At 47.0% G+C, this 25,126-nt stretch overlaps 4 protein-coding genes across 8 annotated transcripts in view; 2 read left to right on the top strand and 2 right to left on the bottom strand.

The window, feature by feature from the left end:
• Nucleotides 1-129: 129 nt before the first annotated feature.
• Nucleotides 130-7,248, bottom strand: arl6ip1 (ADP-ribosylation factor-like 6 interacting protein 1). The gene is made up of 6 exons (XM_035615983.2): nt 7,058-7,248; nt 5,375-5,508; nt 4,710-4,829; nt 3,078-3,195; nt 1,945-2,029; nt 130-944 (listed from the first exon to the last, which is right to left on the bottom strand). The coding sequence occupies exons 1-6, from the start codon at nt 7,091-7,093 to the stop codon at nt 826-828; spliced, it is 612 nt and encodes a 203-aa protein (XP_035471876.1). The 5' UTR covers nt 7,094-7,248; the 3' UTR covers nt 130-825.
• A 1,001-nt stretch (nt 7,249-8,249) lies between these two features.
• srrm2 (serine/arginine repetitive matrix 2) lies at nt 8,250-15,970 on the top strand. 3 transcript variants are annotated; one of them, XM_035615766.2, is made up of 14 exons: nt 8,250-8,455; nt 9,763-10,014; nt 10,135-10,230; nt 10,422-10,607; nt 10,732-10,815; nt 10,902-10,973; nt 11,057-11,089; nt 11,213-11,335; nt 11,445-11,592; nt 11,689-13,646; nt 13,789-14,481; nt 14,561-14,641; nt 14,732-14,897; nt 15,484-15,970. In XM_035615766.2, the coding sequence occupies exons 2-13, from the start codon at nt 9,767-9,769 to the stop codon at nt 14,868-14,870; spliced, it is 3,861 nt and encodes a 1,286-aa protein (XP_035471659.2). In that variant the 5' UTR covers nt 8,250-8,455; nt 9,763-9,766; the 3' UTR covers nt 14,871-14,897; nt 15,484-15,970. The 3 variants fall into 3 exon arrangements, with proteins under 3 accessions (XP_035471659.2, XP_035471657.2, XP_035471658.2); XM_035615764.2 differs by having other exon boundaries at nt 14,732-14,848; XM_035615765.2 differs by having other exon boundaries at nt 10,905-10,973; nt 14,732-14,848.
• A 1,251-nt stretch (nt 15,971-17,221) lies between these two features.
• On the top strand, nt 17,222-23,170 carry si:dkey-16l2.16 (ras-related protein Rab-35). Of its 3 annotated transcripts, XM_035615973.2 has the most exons (8): nt 17,223-17,383; nt 19,077-19,656; nt 19,746-19,886; nt 21,115-21,165; nt 21,324-21,447; nt 21,681-21,805; nt 21,974-22,098; nt 22,365-23,170. In XM_035615973.2, exons 3-8 carry the CDS (start codon nt 19,790-19,792, stop codon nt 22,512-22,514), a joined length of 672 nt encoding a protein of 223 aa, XP_035471866.1. In that variant the 5' UTR covers nt 17,223-17,383; nt 19,077-19,656; nt 19,746-19,789; the 3' UTR covers nt 22,515-23,170. The 3 variants fall into 3 exon arrangements, with proteins under 3 accessions (XP_035471864.1, XP_035471866.1, XP_035471865.1); XM_035615971.2 differs by having other exon boundaries at nt 17,222-17,383; nt 19,077-19,886; XM_035615972.2 differs by lacking the exon at nt 17,223-17,383 and adding an exon at nt 17,419-17,749 and having other exon boundaries at nt 19,077-19,886.
• anapc2 (anaphase promoting complex subunit 2) overlaps nt 23,078-25,126 on the bottom strand; it is a 6,223-nt gene continuing 4,174 nt past the window's right edge. The window contains exons 11-14 of the mRNA XM_035615785.2: nt 24,905-25,108; nt 24,643-24,775; nt 24,275-24,543; nt 23,078-24,174 (exon numbers count right to left, since the gene is read on the bottom strand). Coding sequence (XP_035471678.1) covers nt 23,965-24,174; nt 24,275-24,543; nt 24,643-24,775; nt 24,905-25,108 — 816 coding nt within the window. The 3' untranslated portion in view covers nt 23,078-23,964. The remainder of the gene's footprint in view (nt 24,175-24,274; nt 24,544-24,642; nt 24,776-24,904; nt 25,109-25,126) is intronic.

Consider the following 25,126-nt stretch of genomic DNA (forward strand, 5'->3'; position numbering starts at 1 on the left):
AGATTTAAGTTGTTTCCTGCTCCCCAGGTGAAGAACCGGTATAAATTCAATAACCTCATGACACAAACATCTACATGTTCAGCAACGATACCAAAAAAAATCTAAACCAAGAAACATCACACAAGGGTATTAATTTAAATCAAATTTTATTCATTTTTCGTAAAGATCTCCGACAAAGACGCGCAATGAAATGTACTGAGAGACAGTGATGAGACCAGACGGACATAAATAACAGCGAAAGATGAGTGACAGGTCTATTTACACAGAAACACCCCTCCACACACACCAGTGACACTGTGGGTTCACACGCGCGCACACAAACGAGCTGACAGAGCAGAGCTTCCACTCGTCTCATGTTCAATACAACAAAAGAAAAAGTATAGTGTTAAACTTCCGTGACCTGCTCTCATGACAAACAATAAAAATAAAAATCATGACTGTGATGATCAGCAGTGGAACATGATGCAGTAATGCTACAGAAGAAACTGCTCAGTAGTCACTTTGTCCACGAGGAGGAACGACCTTAAAACAAAGCACATGAAGAAGAAGAAGAGAATTCAACCTGGTGCCGAACGTTTCAGTGCCGCAGATTAACGTGTTAAAGTTTGTGGAGGCTGCATGCAGACGAGAAATTAATATCTAATGAGATGTGATGAGATGTGGTGAGAGAAGTGAAACATTCAGTGTGGTGGAGAGAGAGAGAGAAAAAAAGACCAGTCTTGCTCTGTGGCAGACCGAGAAACACGAGGCTCGTTCTCAAAATAACTTCCTTCCGTTTTGTGCCGTAGTTTATCTCTGGGAGATTCATCATGTCATCGTCTCCAGCTACTCGTTCTTTTTCTCCTTCTGTTTGAGCAGTTTGTTGATCTCCCTCTTGGCCATCGACGTGTACTTCGTGATGACGCCGTGCTGGTTGAGGCCGGGCAGCAGCAGCAGGAAGTTCACTGCGACGAGAGAAGAAACAAATCTCTCTTGAATCCCTCAGCTGTTTACAAAACACATTAATGATTTCAGAGAATCTAGGCGCCGCGGGGAGGAAGCACACAATGTACTTTGTGGTGAACACGAGGCAGCTGAATAATAATTGATGCCACACCACGAAACCAACGCCCTGGTTTCTTATCACAAGATGTTTTGTGGACTCCAGAACTGTGGAAACATGACCCGTCATACCAGAACCTGAAGGCATCACATCAGCCTGATTAAAGGTCGGGTGGTGAAGAGGCAGCATTGCCTTAAAAATCCCGATTATTGATGGTGGAATATAAAATATCCTTCCCTGTCAAACTAATAATAAAAATAACCGTCTATTCCCCCGAGTGGAGTTTGTCCTCGGTTCAGTTTAATGTCGCCCTCCCCCGAAAAAAGAGACTGACATTGACTACAGCGACTTGTATCTGGTGTTTTCACATTCCTCTCCTGGAGGAAGAGATTTCTATTTCACTTCTCTGAAATTCAAACGAATCCTGTTCAAGCTACATTTGGTACGTCACAAATACATAAAACCAATCGCTGTCGAATATGTGAGGCAAAGAAACCGGAAACTCCCAGTGCAGCAGAGGCAGCGAATCATGAGAGGACGGCAGGTGTGTCAGCAGACAGTTAGTGTTAGCATTAGCAGTTGAAGAAAATGTTATGGATGAATCTCTCCGATGTTGCCTCTATTGCGCACCAATCCCCACCGGTCAACCTAGCGCTGGCAGCTGTGATGGGCGTGGCCTGTGTTATTTGCATATCATGAATATTCGTAGGCATAGCAGATTATTTTTATATACTCTAAAAAGTGACTGGAGGGGAACTTTAACATTAGTTAAGTAGTGCAGTGTAGAGATTTAGTAAAAGGAAAACCTACTACGTCCCAACCGGATGTCGTGAGAATGATATAAACCTGCGCAGGAGTATATTAAAAAGGTAGAATTTATGTTGAGATGTTAATAAACTCACCGATCAGGTAGGTGAGGAACAGGTTGTGCACCTGCTGTCCGATCCAGGCCACTGCCAGCAGGCTGCTGATCACTGAGGCAAAGTACTGTGGAGAGCAGGGGGGCGGAGTCACGTTACTGTACATTAAACCTGAGAATCACTAGGCAGATGTACAGCAGCACAAACTTGGCGGAGCTTATTCTGAAGGAACCAAACAAAGCTCTGATTGAATGAAGGCGCGTGATTTAACAGTGTGTTTGTGTGTCCTGCTTAACACTGTAACCCAGTTCGCGGTCGGCTAAGTAGAGCAGCAAATCAGCTGAGGATATTTTTATCTGGAGCAGAGAGAAAGATCGTCTATGTGACGAAGACATCGGGGCCGAGGTTGTGATGGAAACATTGATGCAGTCGAATCAGGAAGTATTTTATTACAGGAGCTCAATATATTGAGGGGGGTTTTTGGTTGGTTACACAGATCAACAGGTGGTCAGTGCCACCGAATAATGTCGTCATCTCACAGACAGAACGTCTTTCTCCATAGAAACGCTATGTCTCAGTACATTTAGGACAAAGGACCAACTTTATAACAGCACTGAACATTCTGAGAGTCAGGACAGATGTTTCACAGCGTTCAGCTCTGAGGTCGATGGCTACGGGAAGTAACGTTGGCTCATTGTTTGTTTTTAAATTTAACATTGTAAAAGTAACAATTGAGATTATAGATTGCCATGACGTTTTTGTCTTATGGCTAATTATTCGCTGAGTGAGGGGACGACAGGCATAAGTTGGTAATTCTCCACATTTGGGTGTACATTTAGTATGTGCATACGGGTGTGTGTTTGTATATGGTATGACGTCCCTCTATGGAGGTATAGTAAGGTAGGTAGGTAGGTGTGTGTGTGTGTGTGTGTGTGTGTGTGTGTGTGTGTGTGTGTGTGTGTGTGTGTGTGTGTGTGTGTGTGTGTGTGTGTGTGTGTGTGTGTGTGTGTGTGCGCGCGCTTATACACCTACATGCAGTTCTACTTATCTAAAAACCAAAATCATTTAATTTTTTGGTATTTATTTATGCATTTACTTAAAAATGTTTTTCCTCTTGTTCTGACTGTAAGGGTTGGGATTAATAAAAAAAAATAAATAGATAAATTAAAAACTACCATTTTGGGCTTCTCCTCCTTGAGGGCGCAGAGACGCCTCCACCAGCCGACGACCCGACGCTGAGTCTTCACCAGGTTCCCACAGATCTCATGGAAACGCTGCTGCTGCTCAGTCGTCCTGCACACGAAGAGGGAAGAAGACAGATCACATGTAAATGCATTTTTTATAGAAAGGTAATGTTCCATGAAATTAAAATTCCTGAACTTTGACCTTATTCTTCTGCATGAAGATGATATTGGACTGTGATGCACCCAAAAGGCTTTTCTATAAACTGCCCAACGCCACCGGTCCCGTCTCCACACGACCATCGGTTCATCAGATATACACGATCATGTATTTTGGGGGTATTTGGCCCTGGTGACCTTGACCTTTGAGACCCACACAAACTCGTATATCAAGTTTCCCCAAGATCTGCTCAAGAGTTACAGTCTAATTTTGTAGATATCGACTCATGCAGAAACACGCCCAAATCAATACTTCACTGATCTGTCGGGGTGGAAGCATTTAAAATAGATAAATAAAGATAATAACCCTGGAATAACCCCTGAGTGTCAATATACAAGGGGGGGGGGGGGGGGGGCAGCTGGTTGAAGTGGCCCTCGTTTTTCTGCTAAGCCATCGTTCCCTATTTCCGTCCTCGTCGTGAAGCCAAAAAGACAAGTGAACTTTTATCTGACTCGCCAACTCTCTGTTGGAGGAAACCAAGGCCTCACGGTTTCTTCTCTGAGGTTCTCAATCAGACTCCACAGATCAACAGAGTCATTCACCTGAGAATTAATCTCGATATTAAACTCAGCTCTGTCAGATTAGTGTGTGGAACTGACTGGACAGTTTGTGTCGATGACTCAGTCTCTGCTGCTTCATGTGACACGAGACGGGCACAGACTCTGCTGATGCAGGGTTATATAATATATATATAGATATATATTGCGACGTCTGGCGGGGAACAGACGGCCAAACGCGCGGTGCCAACTGCAGGCCGTTACTCTATCCCGTCCTCGGTGTCTGGTTCTGAGTCGAGGGGTTTATGTAAGAACTGTAATGTCAGAGTTCGATGATGTGAGAACTTTCAGCCATTATATCAGTTATGACATATTATAAAAGACAGAAGAACTCCCTCTTCCCCACAAGGTGATCTTGAACTGTCTCTTTGGCTCATGAGCGGCCGGAGAACAGAGAATCTTTGACCACCGCTAACAAAAAGAGCAGAGGGAAAGAAAACTCCTGGGCCCCGGGGTTTGATGTAGAACTAGGTGATGTACTTGATGTACAAGTACTAGGCAGGGAAAATGATGTGATAACACCAGAAAGGAAAAAACATATCTCCATCTCCAGATTTAATTGTTGATCCATTATTTGCTGATCAAGTCAAACCTGTTGTGAAAACGCCCACTGAGATTTAACTAGCAGCAGCTGAAAAGAGTCACAAACAGGATTTATGGCCCAATTTTATTCAGCAACACGTTTTGTTAATCGCCTTAGAAACGTGGCACCAACACTCCAAGTGCTGCCACTACAAAAGAAAGACGCCCCAGTGAGCCGTGTAATTCATCCAATCAGGGTGAAGGGATTGAAGGTTTGAGTGCAAAGACAGGAAATAAATATAAATTTTATGATCTGATTACTCTCACCACTTGTTGGCGCCGAAGACCCGGGGGGCGAGGGTGGGCACAAGGTAGTCGGCCAGACAGAGCAGCATGACGCTGCAGGAGATCCCAGTCAGCACGGACGGGTCCAGGTAGTAAATCATCCTGGAACAGGAAGACGGATCACGTCAGTCGTGGTTAGAAACCGGTTCTTCTACAGTTGCTCAAACTGAAGCAGCAGCAGCATTTTGTATCACATTCATTATCTTTAAAACAGCTGCTCGTTGACACGACGCTGCACATTTATTCTAAAAAACAAACATCTGCCACTAATAGTGAACCAGAGATTAACGGGGAGGGTGTGAGCATTTGGGAAAATTTAAAAGAGGAATGTGTGATAAGCGTTTTAGTCTGGATTCTTATCCTGAAATGTTTTACTTTGACAAACTAAAGAATGCTACATGCTAAACTCATTCATCAAAGACTAATCTAGGATAATCTACAGTTTCCTTTTTCAGGTCTGGTGTTTCGAGGTTTAACACAATCTTTGGACCATTTGTTCCACCTGAGAATTAAATTCGGAACCAGCATGGAGCAGCTCAGTTAGTCTTGTTGTCACTGCTGAGCTGGAGGAAATAGTTTGTGCTATGCCAACTATGTGCCCAGTCATCCAGTGACACAGCAGCCGACGGTTAAAATGAATTACTCACAGGAAGAGCAGGGTGGTGACGCCCATCAGGGCTCCGGGGAACCAGGGCTTCTCCCAGCGCACGACGCGATCCCCGGCCAGGATCACTTCACCCCAGCCCTGCAGCTGCTCCTCCAGCTGGGCCGTCTCCTGAGCCTGAACACACACACCAACACACACATGAGACTCCACACGAATCATCACATTACTGATCAGTCAGGTCTTGAAACTCTGCAGCACAATTTCCCCAAACGAACGGCAGCGATCTCTGCTAAAGTCAAGCTCATGAGATATTATACCATAATTCTAGTTAACCTGGATTATAATGGACAAGTAAATAACCAACTCTTACCGTAACCCTACAGTCACAGTTAATGTTTCGGAAAGAGATGCAACAGTTAATCTCTTAGTAATCCCACTACTAAAGCAATGAATCGGTTCAAGTAGGTTTTTTTATGAAATAAAGTCTAAATCCTCTGATTTCAGCTACTTACATGGGAATATTTTCCCATGGTTGATTTCTTTGCTCCTCTGTGACAGTAAAATTAATATTTTTGGTGTGGACAAAACAAAACATCATCTTGAGGTTTTTGGGAAACATGATCGGCATTTTATGAACCAAAAAACTAATTGATTAATCTACAGATTAATCCATATTGAAAATAATCCTTATCCTATCTCAAATCAGAACTTAAACGAGCTTAAAGTTTTATTGTAGCAGGTGTTGTTGGTAGTAATGCACAGTCATTGTACTCTGCAAAATAACACGTGTAACATCTTTGACCATGATTGATTGAAATTTTTATTTCGAATAAGTCAAATTAAAACAGAAAACAAAAACAATAAATAATGATAAACATATTCGAAAAGGAGTGGGAAGAAATAATTTATTTAATCCCACCCGTCTCCAAAATTAGTCATAGTTTATTATTTATAATTATCATTTATAGTATATTAATCACCACTCATCTTTATTTTACACATAAAACACACTGACCATGAGGCAGCGAGGTAACGGTTCCCTGACGTGACTGTGCAGTAACAGAAAAAGACCAGGCGATCGAACGATCGCATTAAATCACGTTCATCGACAAATAAACCTCGAGTGATGAAAGTGTGAACTCGATCTCAGAATAATGAGATGAAAAGACGCCGCAGGCATCGAGTCCGCTAACAAGGTGACGAGCGCAACGTCTCTGCGGGAAGCTAAGCTAGGTGGCTAACAGGCAGCCGAGCTAACAGGCAGCCGAGCTAACAGGCAGCCGAGCTAACAGGCGGCTGACAGGCAGCCAAGCTAACAGGCGAGCTAACAGGCAGCTAACAGGCAGCCGAGCTAACAGGCAGCTAACAGGCAGCCGAGCTAACAGGCAGCTAACAGGCAGCTAACAGGCAGCCGAGCTAACAGGCAGCTAACAGGCAGCCGAGCTAACAGGCAGCTAACAGGCAGCCGAGCTAACAGGCAGCTAACAGGCAGCCGAGCTAACAGGCAGCCGAGCTAAAGGGCTAGCTTACAGGCTAGCTGCTGTCAGCTGCGGTCACTTGTCAGTCGGGCGGCGGCAGTTTGACGGACGGACGGAATAACGAAGCGACGTCGCTGGTGTAGTTTGTAACTGGTGACAAACAACAATATATATAAATATATATAAAGATTAGCGACAGCAGTTTGTGCTAACGTCGAGGTTCAGAAGGTGCAGTTGATACTCACGAGCATATTTGCGCTTTTGTTGTCGCCTTCAGCCATCGTTACTGAACCTGCGTCCGTCGAGCGCTTACCGTGAATGTCAAAGTGTTTTACTATATATATATATATATATATATATATAAATATAAATATATATATATATATATAAGTGTGTGTGAGAGAGAGTGTGTGTGTGTGTGTGTGTGTGTGTGTGTGTGTGTGTGTGTGTGTGTTGGCGAAACGAGCCCGCAGAGCAGCAGCAGCAGCAGCAGCAGCGGCGGAACACGCGTCCTCCTCCGGCTTCTCAGCGTCACTAACGGACGAGCTCTGGCTGCAGGATGTTTTTATCTGAAAATGTGCGTCAAAATCCCGCCAATGGCATTCTGGGAAATGTAGTCTTGATTGTTCTTCGTCGCATCGTTAAGGGACATGTTCAGTGATTTTGAAGTGGGGTCGTATGAGTCACTTATGCATAGTTGATAAGTTTCCTTATGGAGATGGAGATCAGCGATGTCCTTTAATGCAGTTTGGAGGAAGTGTAAGTCTCGGTCCCACTGTTGCAGAGGGGACCGCCGGAAAACCTCTTTTTCGCCAAATTTTTGAATGCTTTCCTGAAAAAACAAACAAAATGGCATAGCTTTTTCAGCAAAAATGTGAAAAGATCCGAAAAAGATGGTTTTATTTATATATAAAAAAAGAAAAATATACTTGCAATTAAACACGATAAAGTTTTATGGGATACGGGTGAGGCGTTTGGAGACTAATTATTCTTATTTATTGATACTCCGTGTGCAACTATTGCTACTGCTCTGTATATAGTATTTATATTTTTATGTTATGTTATATTTTGTACATACATATTGCGCTTTTAAATTTCTTTCTAAATTCTGCTATATTCTGTCCACTGTGCTCCTGTAACGACCAAATTTCCCCATGTGGGACGAATAATAATAATAAGTCATTTGTTGATTATTTTCTCGATTAAAAGGTTAAATCACAGAATTTTGTCATTTTTTTCATAAAAACTACTTAAACCGATTTAACGATTATCGGAATAGTTGGCAATTAATTTTGTAGTCGATTACTAATCGATTAACTGTTGTCGCTCTCAACTTTTTTTTCCTTTTTCCATTTTACTGAAATTGACACGAGCGAAGCTACTTGTACAGATTTCCCCTGAACGCATCTCGGCTAAGACGTAGGGCCTGTGCGTCTGACGTCACTCGGTCTTTCCTCTAGTTCCTCCAGTGGTCGGGGAGCAGACCGGCTAACCGAGAAGCTAACCAGTCATATTTCGTTATATTCCGGTGGTTATTGTTATTAATATCACGGTCAGTTCCGGTGTCTGATTCTACGGGATATTGTTCATCGCAAACTTTCCCTCCGTCACCGTTTTTCTCTCCGCTGCCGGAGACAACACTGGTACGTAACAAATACGCTAGCTGGCTAGCTAGCTAGCTTCACTAGCTCACTCGCTCAGACGGGAATTGTTCGCTACGCACCAGAGAGTTTGGGCCTCGAGCGGGAACTTAAATCCCCCGAATGTTCAACGAATGCACGTGTTCGATCCGCGGAGGTCCCGAGCCGTCAGCTGTTGCTCTGCAGGGTCGACGTGTTGTTCAGGCGGATTGTCTGAGCGTTAGTCATCAGAAATGTTCCGTCTCTCTCTCACGCAGCAACAGGCCTGTTCTGGCGCACGTGCTAATGTGCATCAGATGTTTGGTTTTCACATCTTGAATGGATCCTTCAGATGTTAACACGAATACAACGCTGTGGGTTGGAACCTGACGACAGACAATAACCCCCAGTGATGATTATTATAGGCCTGTAGGTGTAACTACCTTTGTAGGGACCAGGGGCCACATTCCCCCAGCGACGAACCACCGGGGCTGTGTCGCTGGGACCGTGTGATCCGGTCATTCAGCTGAGGTTTGGAAATAAAAGTCAGGGCCAACATATATCTGGAGTCGCTGCTACTTTATTGATGTCAGCCATTTTAGAATCGGAAGTCCCCCACTGTGTTTTAAAATGTTGCAATCGACGAAATGCAAAAACCCAACCTGCAGAAGTATCGCCCCGGTGCTTATAGAGATGAGGGAGTTTGTCAAATGATCTGTGCCCGACGTGATATATCTACTTCCTGGATATCTTGATGGCTGCATTAAGAAACTCTTTGTTGGTGTAAAAGAAAAGATGATGAACATAAGTAGAGACATGAGTCTTTCTCAGCGATTATTACTGATGTGAAACAACAACAATGCAGGAAAAAAATGGCATTTTACGTCAAATAAATGATGTGTATTTTCTTAATTCAAGCTCTAAAAATTTGATTTTATTAGTTATTTATGTTAAAGTTTACAGTTTAACTAAAATACCAAGCCTCAATTACATTTGTTTTGGTCATAAGGGATTTAATAATGACATTGTAGGAATCAGACAGATACGAATAATATATATATAGATATATATATCTATATATATATATATATATAGATATATCTATATATATATCTATATATATAGGCCAATGTATCGAAAATTTTGTACTTCCTAATATAATTATCTATATCGGTCTGGCTCTAGTTAAAAGAAGTGGACCTTTTAATGTGATTGCAGGAAATAAATACTGATTTATGCTATTTTATGACTTGTCTTTAGCTTTTAGTTTTCAGTATTAATTAGTCATAGTGTCTTTAAGTTGCTTCACCTCCTTGTTTCCATCTTTGCAGAGCCATGTACAATGGGATCGGCCTGACGACTCCGCGGGGTAGTGGCACCAATGGCTACGTGCAGCGCAACCTGTCGAGCCTGCGGGTCAAGCGGCCGCGGGACGAGCGCGGTGGCGAGCGGGACGAAAAGGACCGCGAGCGGCTGGAGAGTCAGCTCAACCGGCAGCCCAATGCCGACATCCTGGAGCACCAGCGCAAGAGGCAGCTGGAGGTCAAGTGTGCCGAGCTGCAGGACATGATGGAGGAGCAAGGGTAAAAAAAAAACCTAAAACAATAAGCCAAACCCAGTTAGCTACAGTGGGTGTAGAACAAAAAAAACACAAGATGCTTTATCTTTAGCTTTATTTGTCCGTTCTCTGTGTGGACACTCAGGTATTCTGCCGAGGAGATCGAGGAGAAGGTGAACAGTTTCCGCATGATGCTGCAGGAGAAAGAGGAGCCGGCTCCCGCCACCGCCGAGAGACCGACGTGCGTACAGCACAATTTAAATTTTCACATCACATGACCTTAAGGAGCTTTTATTACGATGCTAGAGAAGTTGCTTCACACAAAAATTACTCCTTAGAGACATAATATGTACGGAATGTAATGTTAATGTTGACGTTGTCATTGGTTTGCACAGTGTCGGTAACAGAAGGGTGTTTGTTGATCTCCCACAGGGCGACGGAGACTCACGCCCTCGCCGCAGCCAACCAGCAGAAGAACGACCGTCTCCGCGCAGCATTCGGCATCTCTAGCGACTACGTGGACGGATCGTCGTTCCACGCCGATCGCAAGGAGCGAGAGAAAGAGAAGAGGGACCAGGAGCGTCTGGAGAGGGAGAAGCTGCAGCAGCAGAAATATACGTGAGTGGGACAACCACCAATGTTTTCCACATATGATTTAAAAAATGTTCACCTGTCTGTAGTCAATGTTTCCACTCACCCCTCACCACCTCTGTCCCCGACTACACGTCTGTTGCCCTCTCAGGTTAGTGGAAGATTCAGACAATTCGGATTCTCCTCCCAAGAAGCGCGGCCGCAAGAAGAAGAAGAAAAACAAGAACAGAGACAGGTGAGAAAAAACTAACTGGTCAAAGAACAGAAAAGGTTCTGACCAAGATAAGATGATCTGACAGTTGTTGTCCCTTCTTCTCCCAGCAGCTCAGAGAGTCCATCCCCGTCTCCCCCTCGCAGAGAGAAGAAGAAATCCAGGAAGAAGAAAAAGAAACGGTACCCATTTCACCAAATTCTTTTGATTCTCCTTATGAGTTCATTCTGACTGTCGTTACTCACTGGAACGTGTTGTTTTTCAGTGAGGCCTCAGAAGAGACCGAAGAAGAAGCCAGGTAGGTGTATTTGAACAGGACTCTATCATGTCTTTTGCCTCGTAAGAATTCAGAACAGATTAGTGAGACAACCACCACTTGTTAACGCGATTCTTCACCTCTGACCTCTCGCCCACTTTAAAGCTCCTCGGATGAGAAACAGAAGGTGTCGAAGAAGAAAAGGAGAAAGAGCGAAAGTTCCAGTCCGCCAAAGAAAACGAAGGCCGTGCGACGCAGGAGTGATGCCTCCTCCGGGTCTTCTCACAGGTACGAACACGGCGGCTGAAAAATCAATTTATGTCTGAACACACAGAGCGTGATGTGACGTGTAGCCAGCAGGTTGTCAGTGTCTGTGTCGTCTGTCTGATTTCTCCAGTCAGTCTCCAGCTCCGGTGAAATCACATCCACAGGAACAAACGGCAAAGAAATCTGCCGATGACGGACGACGGGAGGATCGATCGGCCGACAGGAGGAGAGGGCGGGGCTACGAGGAGCACATGCCACATCGTCAGGGAAGTGAAGTGGTAAGACTGACGCTGCAGTGGTTCATCGTCGTGTTTGACTCTTTTACTGTGAATGTAAAGATTTACACCGACAAACCTTTTTTCACTGCCGTCTAGAAGAGGCCCAACACCGAGAGAGAGCAACAGATTGAGACGGAGACGACGTCTGCCAAGAGGAGGCACGACTCTTCACCGCCACTGCCGCAGACTGATAAAAGCTGGGAGAGGGAGAAAGGGAGGAGATCCAGAAGTAGACAGAGGGAGGGCGAGAAAGGGAGGAACTCCAGAAGTGGAGAGGCGCAGAAGAGGAGGCGTTCGAGGAGCGTAGAGAACGAGAGGGACAAAGCGAGGCGTTCGAGGAGCAAAGGAAAGGAGAGGGAGAGAGGAAGAAGGTCCAGGAGCAGAGAGGCGGAGAAAGGGAGGAGGTCCAGGAGCAGAGACAAGGGGGACAAAGGAAAGGAGAGTATCCCACAGAAGACCAGACATGATTCGTCCTCCTCAGCCTCGTCGTCCTCCTCTTCATCCCCTTCTCCTCCACCTCAGCAGGAGACCAGGAGGGAAAAGAGCAGGGACATTGAGCGGGAGAAACTCAGGAGCAAACTGGACAAAAAGACCAGACACGACTCCTCCTCCTCCTCTTCACCTCCTCCTCCTCCTCCTCCTCCTGAGAAGGAGCGAGCGAGGAGGGAGAGGAGTGGAGAAAGGGAGCGCAGGACTGAGAGAGATCCACACGCCAGAGAAAACAGGAAAGATGTCGGGAAGAGACAAGAGAGGGAGGCTTCTCCTCCTCGCCAGCAGAAGAGTGACAGGAGGAAAGATGGACGCCCGTCACCCGTCACCAACGGGGCTCAGAAAGAGAGGGACAGCGAGAGGAGAAGAGAAAAAGAGGACAAGGAGAGCGGGAAGGAGAGGGAGCGGCATCCGGCCAGGCAGACGGAGGAAGAGGGAGCGCGAGGTCAAGAGGTCGACAGGAAGAGAGACGAGTTCGCCCGGCCGTCTGCTGAAAGTGAACGAGACGGTTTGAGACCTTCGGACAAAGACGTCAAAGAGAAGAGTCCTGCGAGGAAGGAGAAACGTGAAGACAAAACGAAACAGGCGGAGAAAAGAAAAGAGAGCAGCAGCAGCAGCAGCAGCAGCAGTAGTGGCAGCAGCAGCAGCAGCAGCAGCGACAGTGACAGCGACAGCTCCTCGTCCTCCTCTTCGTCTTCATCGTCCTCCTCATCGTCATCCGAGGATGAAGGCGCGGCAAAGAAGAAGGCTGGTTCAGCGGCGAGGGAGAAGACGAGCCCCGTGGACAATGCACCGCCTGCCATCGGGGCGGCGGTTCAGAGGTACATAGCCAACGGTCGAAAGGAAGGTCCTGCTTCTGACGGCGCCGCGCAGGAGAAAAAACGCGAGAGGGAACGACCTCTGTCAGCGAACCACCCGTCCAGAACAAAGGGCCAGGAGCGATACAGTCCCACGCAGATGGACAGCCCCAGTCCGCCCCCGTCCCCGCCCCACAGGCTGGACAGCGGCGGCAGTAGAGGCAGCAGCCGGCCGGAGGCAGAGAAAACGAGATCAGAGGGGAAAGCTGGGGAAAGGGATCGAGGGAGGGACAGAGACGCAGCCAGGAGGCCGGCGAGACCGAGCCCCTCCACCAGGAGGTCACGCTCTCCTCCTCCCCAGAAAACCACCACCACCACCTCCTCCTCATCCCCGGCCCGTCGCACTCCACCCAGGCAGTATCAGGACGCCCCGTCCCGATCCAGGAGAGCGTCTCCTCCCCCTCCTCCGGCCTGGTCGAACCGGGACAGAGAGAGGCAGAGGGACCGAGAGCGAGAGCGGGGAGCCAGGAGGAGCCGGTCCAGAAGTCCGAGGAGGCAGAGTCCCAGGAGGCAGAGTCCCAGGAGGCAGAGTCCCAGGAGGCAGAGTCCCAGGAGGCAGAGTCCCAGGAGGCAGAGTCCGAGGAGGCAGAGTCCCAGGAGGCAGAGTCCCAGGAGGCAGAGTCCCAGAAGGCAGAGTCCCAGGAGGCAGAGTCCCAGGAGGCAGAGTCCCAGGAGACAGAGCCCGAGGAGACAGAGCTCCCCCAGCAGGTAAGAAAACAACCTGCATGTTCAAGATTCAAGAAGAAAAATTCCCCTTTAGGGTATTTTGAACAATAGATTAATTACCTGACATTACACCAGTGTCATGATTTACACACATATCAACTGTCGAGTGTTTTTCGTGTCGCAGGTCCCGTCGCTCTCCGTCTCCATCGCGGCGAAGAAGGAGCAGTCGCTCGCTGTCCCGGGAGAGAGGCCGGGAGCGGGAGAGGGAGCAGGAGAGGAGCCGACAGAGGGAGGCAGAACAAGCGAGAGAACGGGAAAAGCAGCAGCAGCAGCAGCAGCAACATCCAAAGGTCGTCCCCCCGGGCGGCAGGTCGTCGTCCTCCTCCTCCTCATCTTCCACCAGCTCCTCCTCTTCCTCCTCAGCCTCACCGTCGCCGTCCCGCGAAAGGAAAGAGACCAAGACTCTCGGGGAGAAAGACAAGAGACAGGATCAAGAGGGCGACAGGAAAGAGGAGAGAGAGCAGAAAGTTCCCTCCAGAGACTCCGCCCAGGCACCGCCCTCGGACAGACGAGGCCCCGCGTCTGACTCCAGGCGCCCCGATGCGACCTCCAGCAGAAGGTCGCCTGCAAGCAGCCAACCAGATGCCAGACAGTCGACACAAGGGCCGAACAGGAAACAGTCGCCGCCGCCCACCGCCCTGCAACCGCCAGAGCAGCGGGTCAGAAACGAGAGCGCGGTGAACGGCAAGGAGGCCAGTAAGAAAGCCGACAAGAGCAGCAGCTCCTGCTCCTCTTCCTCATCCTCGTCCTCCTCTTCCTCCTCGTCTTCATCGTCCTCCTCAGACAGTTCTGACTCAGAGACGGAGCAAGGAAAGGGGTGAGCAGGAGCTTCGGAACAGCACACGACACATTAACTATAAAACAGTTTGTAACATTTAGGTTTTCTTTTCTAACAGGAAGACGCGCAAAGCTCAAAGCAGCGCTTCGTCCTCCTCCTCTTCCTCGTCCGACAATGAACAGGAAACAAAGAACAAGAGGTAAGAGATGAAGAAATTCCATTACACTAGCTTTTGAATCTGGATTGAACATTTCCCGCCACAGCGTGACTCTTGTGTTTTCCCCCTCAGCCCTGCCAGGCCTCAGAGGGTGCCGGCCGATTCGCTGAGAGATTCCCGCTCCCTCAGTTACTCTCCTCCGAGGTTCATCCGAGCGGAGCCGTCGTCGTCGTCGTCGCCCGGACGCAGGTCTGTAACCGACACGACGTGACCACAACTTTAACCAGAACCCTAACGTGTGAGTGCTGCTGTCGGAGGTGTGATGAGAGGAAACCAGTATATGTCAGTTTTTTAAAACAACTTAAACTTGTGTTGGCAGATATACGTGTTGAAGGCGGGTCCGTTATCATCCCTGAGAATTTTGGGTCAGATCGGAGCATGTACATTCGCTTATGATCAACTTCCTGTTTTGGAAATTTGCAGAAATCCGCTGTCGTCACGGCGTGGGCCTTTGACGGAAACTCAGCATTTTGATAACTTTTCATCCTGAACCACTTGAGATGTAAAGTACGATTTTAGGACACTAAATTCGAAATGGCCAACTTCCTGTTGGTCAGAGGTCATGGGGGGCAGAGGCTTTTTAGTAGGTCCTGACAAGATACATGTGCCTAACGAATTATATTCATATCGGTAAAAGTTGTTTGGTCTAGGTCGCTCAGTAGCAATTTGTAGGTGTTGCTATTGAGACATTTTGTAGGTTGCGCTATTCAGACGGCCCTAAAAAAAGGTTTATTTTATTTTTAACACTGTCAGAATGTGACACTGGTGCAACCCAAGCTTTTATTAATGATTCATCTTTATTTTTTTCCTTTTCGTCCTGGTAGAAGTGGCAGCGGGCATCCGCCGAGCCGCGGATCCACCAGCAGACAAAGGAAATGAGCCGACGACTCATCCGACGTGTCACCACCACGCGTTCACCTCCGCCTGCTCTGAACGGGGCCACATGGACGCTGGCGCCAGCGGAGCGTCAAAGGAGGACAACACCGTGATCACCAGTGTGTGTGGTTCTTTTTCTTTTTAAGCAGCGACGACCCGATGGCTGACTTGTACATTTATTCTGATGAGCTGAATAAGAGACGTACACATCCACAAACGTGACAATAGCTAATAGGTAACAGCGAGTCTAACAATGTTCCTCTGTACGTGTAATGTTGATTGTGTTCTACCTGTAGATATGAGCTGTCTGTATTTTTGGTTATTATCCTGTAACCGATATGCGATTTCCATTCAGTGAGCAGGAACTGAAATGTGGTTAAATTTCTTTGTTGAAAAATGGTTAATAATAACAATAAAAAGGCAAATTGTACATTTTATTTGTGTGGAACATGGTTGATTCATCACTGTACACACACTAGTTTATTTTGACCGCACAACCTGTCCTTCAAATCAAAACAACATTCATACTGAATATCTCTTATGTAATAATGCAACAGAAAGCCTGTTCTTCTAGAAATCCACAGAACAACATCTGAACATGATCTTTGCCAAATTTCTTGCTGATAAAGTGAAGCAGCGCAAAGTTACAGGCTTCACTAGAAACATGGTCCGACTGATAAGTCTTTCTGTTTTGCATCTGATACAACTGTGTAAACAAAGACGAGTGGTCTGTCTCTAAAAAACATCTTTGAAGTGCGGCGTAATGACTCGACTATCGAAACCTGTCAGAGACAGGAGCATCGACGGACGGACCGCCTCCAAATCCCTGTCAACCTCACCATTTAACTTTGAGGAAGTGAACACACCATGAAGACTTTGATAGGTCGAAGCCTTTTCACATGGAAAATGCCGTTAATCATCTTAAAGTGACGAGTGGCCTTTGTGCTAGCTAGCAGAAGTGGATTTATAGATCTTAACATCAAAGGTAAGACGTGATTTATGTTTGTCGCTCATTGATACAAACATATTTCTGTTGCTCTTCGGCTGCTGGTTCGATGGCGGTTGGTCGTAGAGCCATAAGAATTCCAACGAATGGAATCTTTGGAGGCTTTGCTATGATATGTAGCGCGTTCTTTTGTTTGTATTTGTTCATAACTACTAAAATACTACACATTTTTCTATAAAAAAAAAGATCTGCTTATGTTTTGCATGCTGCTAAGAAGACGGGTCATTGTTGAAAGTCAAAAAAAATTCAACACCATTATGTTAGTTTTAGTAAATTAAAAAATGAAGGACATTTGTCTGGCACTTATGCTTTTTTGCTGTATCGAAAACGTACCGAACCATGAATTCTGGAAACTGTAACACCCCTAATATATATATAAATATATATTTATATCATATATATTTATATATATAACAAATATATTATATATATATAATATATATATTATAGATAGATAGATAGATAGATACTTTCCAAGCTGGAGTATTCTGGTGTTACAGCAGCATTTACAACACAACACACATTACGAAATATACAATATTTACAAACATTTTTTTTAAGATAATGAAATATGTGTAAATATGAAATATGAGATGTGAAATGAACCGTTGGGTGAAAAAATGAGTGAGTCAGTGGTCGCAGAGAGTGTCGTTTGTTTTCCCCACACGCCCTGAACGCAGCGTCAGATGATGCGAGCGGGTCATCAGCTGCGGGCCGTCAGGTGTGGTCGCTCGGCGCGGGGAGACAGTCCGACCGGGCGGAGACCCACTGGAAACACCGGGACCGTGTAACCGGGTCACCGGGACCCACCAGACGAGCGCGGAGCTCGTTCGCCGACCGCGGTACGTTCCCGTCAACTCGGTGGTAAAAGTTTGTCCGGGGGGGAAGTGGGAAGTTTCCCAACGTCTTGGAGCGCAGAGGCCGGGGTCAGGCCCGGGCACCGCCGCGCCAGACTGCGTTCACTAATCCGGAAGTTGTAACGTTTCTCTGCTAATCGGCGGCGACGCGAGTCCTGGAGACACGAGTGGACGTTTCTGTGGGTCGTGAAATCGTCCTCGTTTCTTCGGCTGAACAAGTCGCTGCGTCACGCGAAGAGAACCGCGTCTGTTGTGTCCCTGCTCCGCGGGATTCACCCCACGGAGAGTGTTCGTGGGCAGCTGCAACTCCACGTGACCGGTGACACGAACCGTGGGTTTTAACATTGAAAAGTGAGTGTGATGTTTTATAGAATGAGCCGAATCAAAGATCGTCTCCTCACACGTTAGTCACGTGACCTCTCGAGGGGCCGGGGCTGAGTCACAGACTCGTGCGAGCTGAGTTTCCCAAAAGTCCGAGAGTTTTGAGTGAAGTTTGGTTTGAACCTTTCACTCGGACCCTGAACGCATCACGCGGACAGGGTGCATGGTCGGTCAGCATCCAACCTGTGGACTCGTTTCATAACTCCCTCATCATCTAGACACAGGGAACAGAAGACGTAATAACATATTTACATCTTCTGTTTCTCATCAGCTGGTTCTGTCAGTTTCTGTCGGAGGCAGCTTTTCTGTTTTTATGGAAAAACTGCGTTAGAACGAGCTGAACTGTATCTCTGGTGGTCAGGGAGCGGAGATGGAGGGTGGATGAGAGCAGATAGAGGGTGGATGAGGGGCAGTTAGAGGGTGGATGAGGGGCATGAGGGCAGATGGAGGGTGGATGAGGGCAGATGGAGGGTGGATGAGGGGCATGAGGGCAGATGGAGGGTGGATGAAGGGCAGATAGAGGGTGGATGAGGGGCATGAGTGCAGATAGAGGGTGGATGAAGGGCAGATAGAGGGTGGATGAGGGGCAGATAGAGGGTGGATGAGGGGCATGAGTGCAGATAGAGGGTGGATGAGGGGCAGATAGAGGGTGGATGAGGGGCAGATAGAGGGTGGATGAGGGGCATGAGGGCAGATAGAGGGTGGATGAGGGGCAGATAGAGGGTGGATGAGGGGCAGATAGAGGGTGGATGAGGGGCATGAGGGCAGATAGAGGGTGGATGAGGGCAGATAGAGGGTGGATGAGGGGCATGAGGGCAGATAGAGGGTGGATGAGGGGCAGATGGAGGGTGGATGAGGGGCATGAGGGCAGATGGAGGGTGGATGAGGGGCAGATGGAGGGTGGATGAGGGGCATGAGGGCAGATGGAGGGTGGATGAGGGGCATGAGGGCAGATAGAGGGTGGATGAGGGCAGATAGAGGGTGGATGAGGGGCAGATGGAGGGTGGATGAGGGGCATGAGGGCAGATGGAGGGTGGATGAGGGGCATGAGGGCAGATAGAGGGTGGATGAGGGCAGATAGAGGGTGGATGAGGGGCAGATAGAGGGTAGTTGGGGGTTGGAGGTATCAGGACGAGGAAGTATATTTAGTGACTCAGCTGCTGTTTGAAGAACAGGAGGAGTCGAGGAGACTCACACTCTGCAAACAGACGTCAAACATGAAGTGTCGTGATCCTCCTGATGAAGTCGACGGGTCTTAATCCTCATATTTTACATTTTCCCGTCGTTTGTGTTTTAGCACCTTTAGACTGAAGACGCGGCGAGACCCTGAACACGGTCGACGGTTCGTCCAAAAGGGAACTGGAGTGAAAACGAAGGTTCGGACGTCAGCAGCTGAGACCACGACTGAACATCCTGCGAAAAGAGGAACGGCGCTGGTTTCTCACTTCTTATAAATACGTGGATGGAGCAGAGGAGGAGTTCAGGGGAATAACTGGCTTCACGATCAGCGTCGGGTCGATGGACATCCGTCCGTCTCGGAGCGTCGCAGGAGGAGAGAGTCGGTGCTGAGTTCTGGATCCAGAGAAGGACAACGACGACGGCAGCGTCCACACCGACGCGACTGGATGTGGAAATCAATGAGTTTTTTCGCAGGCAGCTTTTCCTGTTGCAAGCTGCTACAAGTTGGAATTCCCCCCGAAGGAGTTTCACTGATAGGAACTGGAACTGAGGTTGAACCGATCGGCCGTTAGAGCATGAATCATAAATGCAGAGCTCTGAAGAAACGTTGCGTGGTTTCACTTTGACGCCAACGAGAACGCTGTGAACATTCAAAACTCCAAACTCAAAAAGGATCAACTGAAAAACCAAAAAAACAGGTGCAGGCATTAAAGGTGGAATGTTCTGGTCCTGGCGCGGGAATGTCTGCGAGTTCTGGACTAACTCTTTTGCTGCTTTGAGCTCGTAGCATCGGGAGGCGGAGCCAACGGACGACGACGACGCCTCCTCCCTATGAAACAGATTCTACTGGGAACTTCAGCACGAGGCCACAAGATGGCGGCGAAGGACTATAACCACCTCTTCAAACTGCTCATCATCGGAGACTCCAGTCAGTAACACCTTATTGTTTATATATAACTGAAGTTTTACATTTAACGCTACGTCTTTGTCTCTGTCATCAGCTGCTAGAAACTTCCGAGCAATATGGACTTTTGGGGGCCGACGTCGATACCGATATTGTCGCTTCTTGTTCTAATTAAATCGTGGCTTCACATTTTACAGTTTTAAACATAAGCTTTTTTATAAATAACTAAGTAAAAACAAAACACAAATATAAAAGATAAACATTTTTTGAGCCCGACTGATATGGATTTTTGGGGCCGACGCCAAAAGTACAGGATCAAACCTTTATGACAAAGAAATGTAGCTGAGGCTTAATATTTTTAGTTTAACCATAAACTTCATCATAAATAAGTATAAATAAAAAGAAAACACAAATATATAGAACATAATTCATGTTCCTCTATTTTCCAACATGTTGAAACGTTTCCTGCTTCCCGTCACTCGACCCCCTCGAGACCCCGTTTCACCTTTGACCCACGGGAGGATTTAGTTTTTTATTCCGAGTTATATTTTCCAATTTTCTCTCAACTGCTGGAAACTGGTGTGACGTTTGTGACAAGTCTTTAATCTCCACAGGAAACGTTTGAATGATGAAACTCATCAGCGACTCTGTGTCGTGATAATCACCACGACGACGACAACGCGTTTCCTCTTTGACGCCAGACGTTTTTGTTTATGAAAAAGAAAGTGGCATTTATATTATCACTGAGTAATTATTAGAGCTATAATAATAATAATCTCCTGTCACAGACACATATGAAATCTTTTATTTTACAATGCAGAAAAAAATATACATTAATGTTTTATATTTTAAATAGATATATATATATTCTTATTATATATTTGCGTTTTATTTTCATTTAATTATTTACGGTTACACTAAAGTATCAAAAGGTATCATAAAGGTTTGATCACGACATTTTAGGAATCATTGACAGATAATGTATATATACATACAGATATATATATATGTGTGTATATATATATATATATGTGTATATACATATATATATATATGTGTGTATATATATATATATATGTGTGTGTGTGTATATATGTGCGCTCACTTGTTTCCAGCGTGACCTCATTCTGACCTTGTGTGTAGTTTAGTTTCCCTCACGTTCACTTCCTGTGTGAGCTTCAGAGACAGAACCTGGTTCCTCTGCTGCTCTGGTCTCTGATTGGTTCTGATCGGTTCTGTGTTTCTCCCTCAGACGTAGGAAAGAGCAGCCTCCTGCTCCGCTTCGCAGACAACTCCTTCTCCGGTGAGTTTACACAACTGTCAGAAAGATATTCATCAAATCACGACACAGACCAGACTGAACCTGGAGGCAGAGGGAGAAAACCTTACTGACTCTGAACGTGATGTAAACATGTGCTAGTGTCTGTTGACGTGTCTGTCGTCGTGTCTGTCGTCCTGCAGGCAGCTACATCACCACCATCGGTGTGGACTTTAAGATCCGGACCGTGGACATGGAGGGCGAGAGGGTGAAGCTGCAGATCTGGGACACGGCCGGACAGGAGCGCTTCAGAACCATCACGTCTACGTAATAATCTTTATTATTTACCTTTTTAACCGAGGAGCAAATTTCCACTGCCCGTCGGTTATTATCCACAAAAAACACCAGTCTGATTTCCTCAAAACGGATCCAGGAACTTTCTTTGATCTCTTCCTTTAACATTTTCAGATTCAGATCGCGATGAACAAATTTCCGATCTAGTGGATTTAGATGTTGATCCTAGACGCAGGTCTGAGCTCGTCTCCTCTTCCTCCCGACAGATATTACAGAAACACGCACGGCGTCATCATCGTCTACGACGTGACGAATCCAGAGTCGTTCGTCAACGTGAAGCGGTGGTTGAACGAAATCTCCCAGAACTGTGACAACGTCTGCAAGATCCTGGGTGAGTGGACGAGCTCACGAGACTTTGTGTCTGTGCAGCAGCTCAGGAACTGAGTCAATGTGTAAAATGTCCCGTAGAATAAAGTTATTGTCGTTCTAAATAATAATAATAATAATAATTGAATAAATAAACTCTCCATCATAGTTCTGATTTCCTTTTCTGTCCCAGTGGGAAACAAGAGCGACGACCCGGCCCGGAGGCAGGTGGACTCCCAGGATGCATTGCGTTTCGGGGAGTCGGTCGGTGTCCGGGTCTTCGAGACGAGCGCCAAAGAGAACATCAACGTCGAAGAGGTAACGTGAAGATGTCCAGTGATCCTGAATTCATATTTAGACTTTTTGTCACTTGTGATTTTGGAGCGGATCCGGATTAACAAGTCGGATTCTGGAATGTGTTGGCGAGAGGGCGTTGGTACGGGAGTTCTTCGCTTCCACAACTAATATTCTCATTCTTTCACAAGCGTTTTAGACCTTTTTCATATTCAGATCTTATTTGAGTCTAAAGAACATTTTCAAATATCTGTAAGGGTTTTTTTTGTTTATTTTTCCTCTCGTTCCAGATGTTCATGGCCTTCACCCGGATGGTTCTCCGGGCCAAGAAGCAGAGTCAGAACCGAGCGGAGCGGGAACGAGAGCGGGAGAAGGACACGGTGAACATCAACGCCCACAGAGACCGAGAGCGACGCAAGAGAGGGAAGAAGTGCTGCTGAGACGCAGACAGAGACAGACAGAGGATTGTGGGAGAAGAGAAAACGACTGTGCCTGGAGACGAGTGTTGGGACTGTGGCTCGGTCCGCAGGTGATTCGATGTCGGCACCGAGGAGGTGACGCCAGTTAAAGGTCCATTCAAGTGTTTTTCTTTAAAGTTCAAACCAGCTGGAAGCGTTTCAGATTTTCTCTTCTGCATCTGTCGTCCAATAATCTAGTGGAGATGTCAACACCTTCGCTCGTCCCGAGATGAAAGAGTCGGTCGACTTTTCCACAGGACAAAGAAAAAGTAGAAAATCCTCACGAAGTAGAAGCTGGAATTTAAAAAAAAAAGACTGAGTCTGGAGTTGTAGCTTCGACGAGCAGCAGGAAGGTTGTCACCTGACTGAAGTTAAATCAAAATCTCTACAAAGACAAGAAAAACAGCGGTTTGGTCCTTTAACTCTTCACCAGTGACCTTTTGGTTTTTAGCAGAATCAGGATTTTACCACTGAAAAGGGAAAAACCGTCTTGTTACTAACTCGTAACCTCGACACACTAACAAGTGTAATCTCAGACTCGTGTGTAACTGATACATTCGTTTATTGTTTTGTTTTTTCATGTCAATCTTTTGTTGCCTAGCAAATGTGTCAAAATCCAAATAAAGCATTAAAGTGTCTGTTGGTATCAAAGTAAAACATTTCCAGGTTCAGGTCAGAGCTTCAGGAGGAGGTGACATGTTGGTGTCTGCAGAACTCTGAAGAAGTTGGGTCGACCTTTTTGATGTTTAAGGTCTCGTGAGAAATATTCTGACTTTAGGAAACTGATCGTGCCGGAGACGAGACGAGTCCGACGAGCGGTTCTGTTTCTGAGAAATGATTCTACAGATTAAACTGTCAAAACAAGGATTTTGTAATTACACACAACTGGTCTCTACACATATTTTTTCAGTTCACTGTTGAACTGAGCTTCAAAGAAATAAAAGTACATAAGTAGTACTGAAGAATTCAGATTTAGTAAAATGACATTTCCCTCAAAAGTAAAAACAATTGTAGCATTGAATTAATTCCTCACATCGGTTCTGAAAGAGTTTGTACGACGTCAGAGTAAATGTTCTTCACCACACGTCGTCTGATCGTGTCCACGTCAAAGAACAAAACACGAGACATTAAACTTTTATATTCATGAAACACGACGAGTGTTCGACAGCAACAAGCTGCGGCGTCGACGCTGAGGAGGGTGAAAGTGCTTTTATTTTGAAAACCAAACCTTTCGGGAGGAAAAGCCTTTTTAAAAAATTATGCTGCTTTCAATATCGCAGGAAAATCCAGTTTAACCCAGCAGGTGGAAATCACCCGTCTGGTTCTGTCAGTGACCAGCGGCTCTCGTCACAACCAGGATTTCAAAACCAAACAATTCCAGGTTGGTTTTTTTTCCCGCCCAAAGGCCGAGGAGAGGAACGCGAACAAAGCGTCAGTTGGCCTTGGGGAGTCTGTAGACGCCGGCTGAGACCATCAGCTGATGCTCCCTCACCTTCCTCTGCAGGAAGGCCTCCAGCTCGTTGACGTCCATCTCCGTGACGACGGGTCCCGTGGCGACGAACATCCGGAGCATGGAGTGGATCCGGTCCAGCGTCATGCTGTCGAGGTTGGTGAGCATCGCCTGGATGTAGGCCCAGAACAGCTGCACACACACACACACACACACACACACACACACACACACACATTGAGTGTTGTAACTGTGTGTTACTGTAGAGAGTGTGTGTGTGTGCGTGTGTTACCTGCAGCTTCTCCTCCCTCTGCTCCGACTGGGTGGTGGTGTTGGAGTCTCTCTCCTCGTCGCTGTCGATGAGCATCGCTCCTCTCTCCAGCTTCTCTCTGGACGAGCCCGTCTCCACCACGTAGTAGCGCCCGCCCCCTCCTCCGGCCCCGCCCCCTCCGCCCGCCTCCTCCCGCAGGACGCCGTGCTGCTGCCACAGCGCCAGCTTCCTGTGCACCAGTTCCTTCGGGGCGCCAAGCTTCACGCTCAGCTCCTCCAGCGTCCACGAGCCTGAGGACGACACACAAAACAAGAAGCTGCGTGATAATCCTACATTTTTCTGACGGAGGTGATACTTCTGATGAGTGAAATGTATTAAAAAGGTCGCACTCTTTTCCTGGAAGTGCAGGATGATGGCGGCGTGGACTGGTGACACGGTGATGTTTGTGAGGGTTCGATCCTCCAGCTCCACGTCCAGAGTGACGGAGCCCAGGTGAGGCTTCCAGCTCAGCGTCCGCATCGCCTGAAGGCACGAGAAGACACGAGACACAATCCAGATATAAAACACTGGAAACATCACAGACGGTCGTAAAAACCAGCGCTGCTACAACGACCGGTGACTCGGCGTCAGAGAGCCACGGGCCAACTCCACCTTGAGCTTCTCGTAGCGGCGGGTGTAGGCGTCCATGGCCTGGCAGGCGAGCGGCGGCAGCTCCAGCTTCTCCTCCTTCAGCGGCGGCCAGAACTCGGAGGACAGGATGATGGCCGACAGCGCGAGCGGCGGCCGCTCCTCCTCGCCGAGCCGCGACTCCTCCTCGCGGATGTTACCGTTGATCCTGCGAGAGTCGGCCATGTCCTGGAAAGACGAGGAGGA

This window comes from Scophthalmus maximus, chromosome 17 (assembly GCF_022379125.1).
Source record: "Scophthalmus maximus strain ysfricsl-2021 chromosome 17, ASM2237912v1, whole genome shotgun sequence".
Classification (NCBI taxonomy): Eukaryota; Metazoa; Chordata; class Actinopteri; order Pleuronectiformes; family Scophthalmidae; genus Scophthalmus; species Scophthalmus maximus.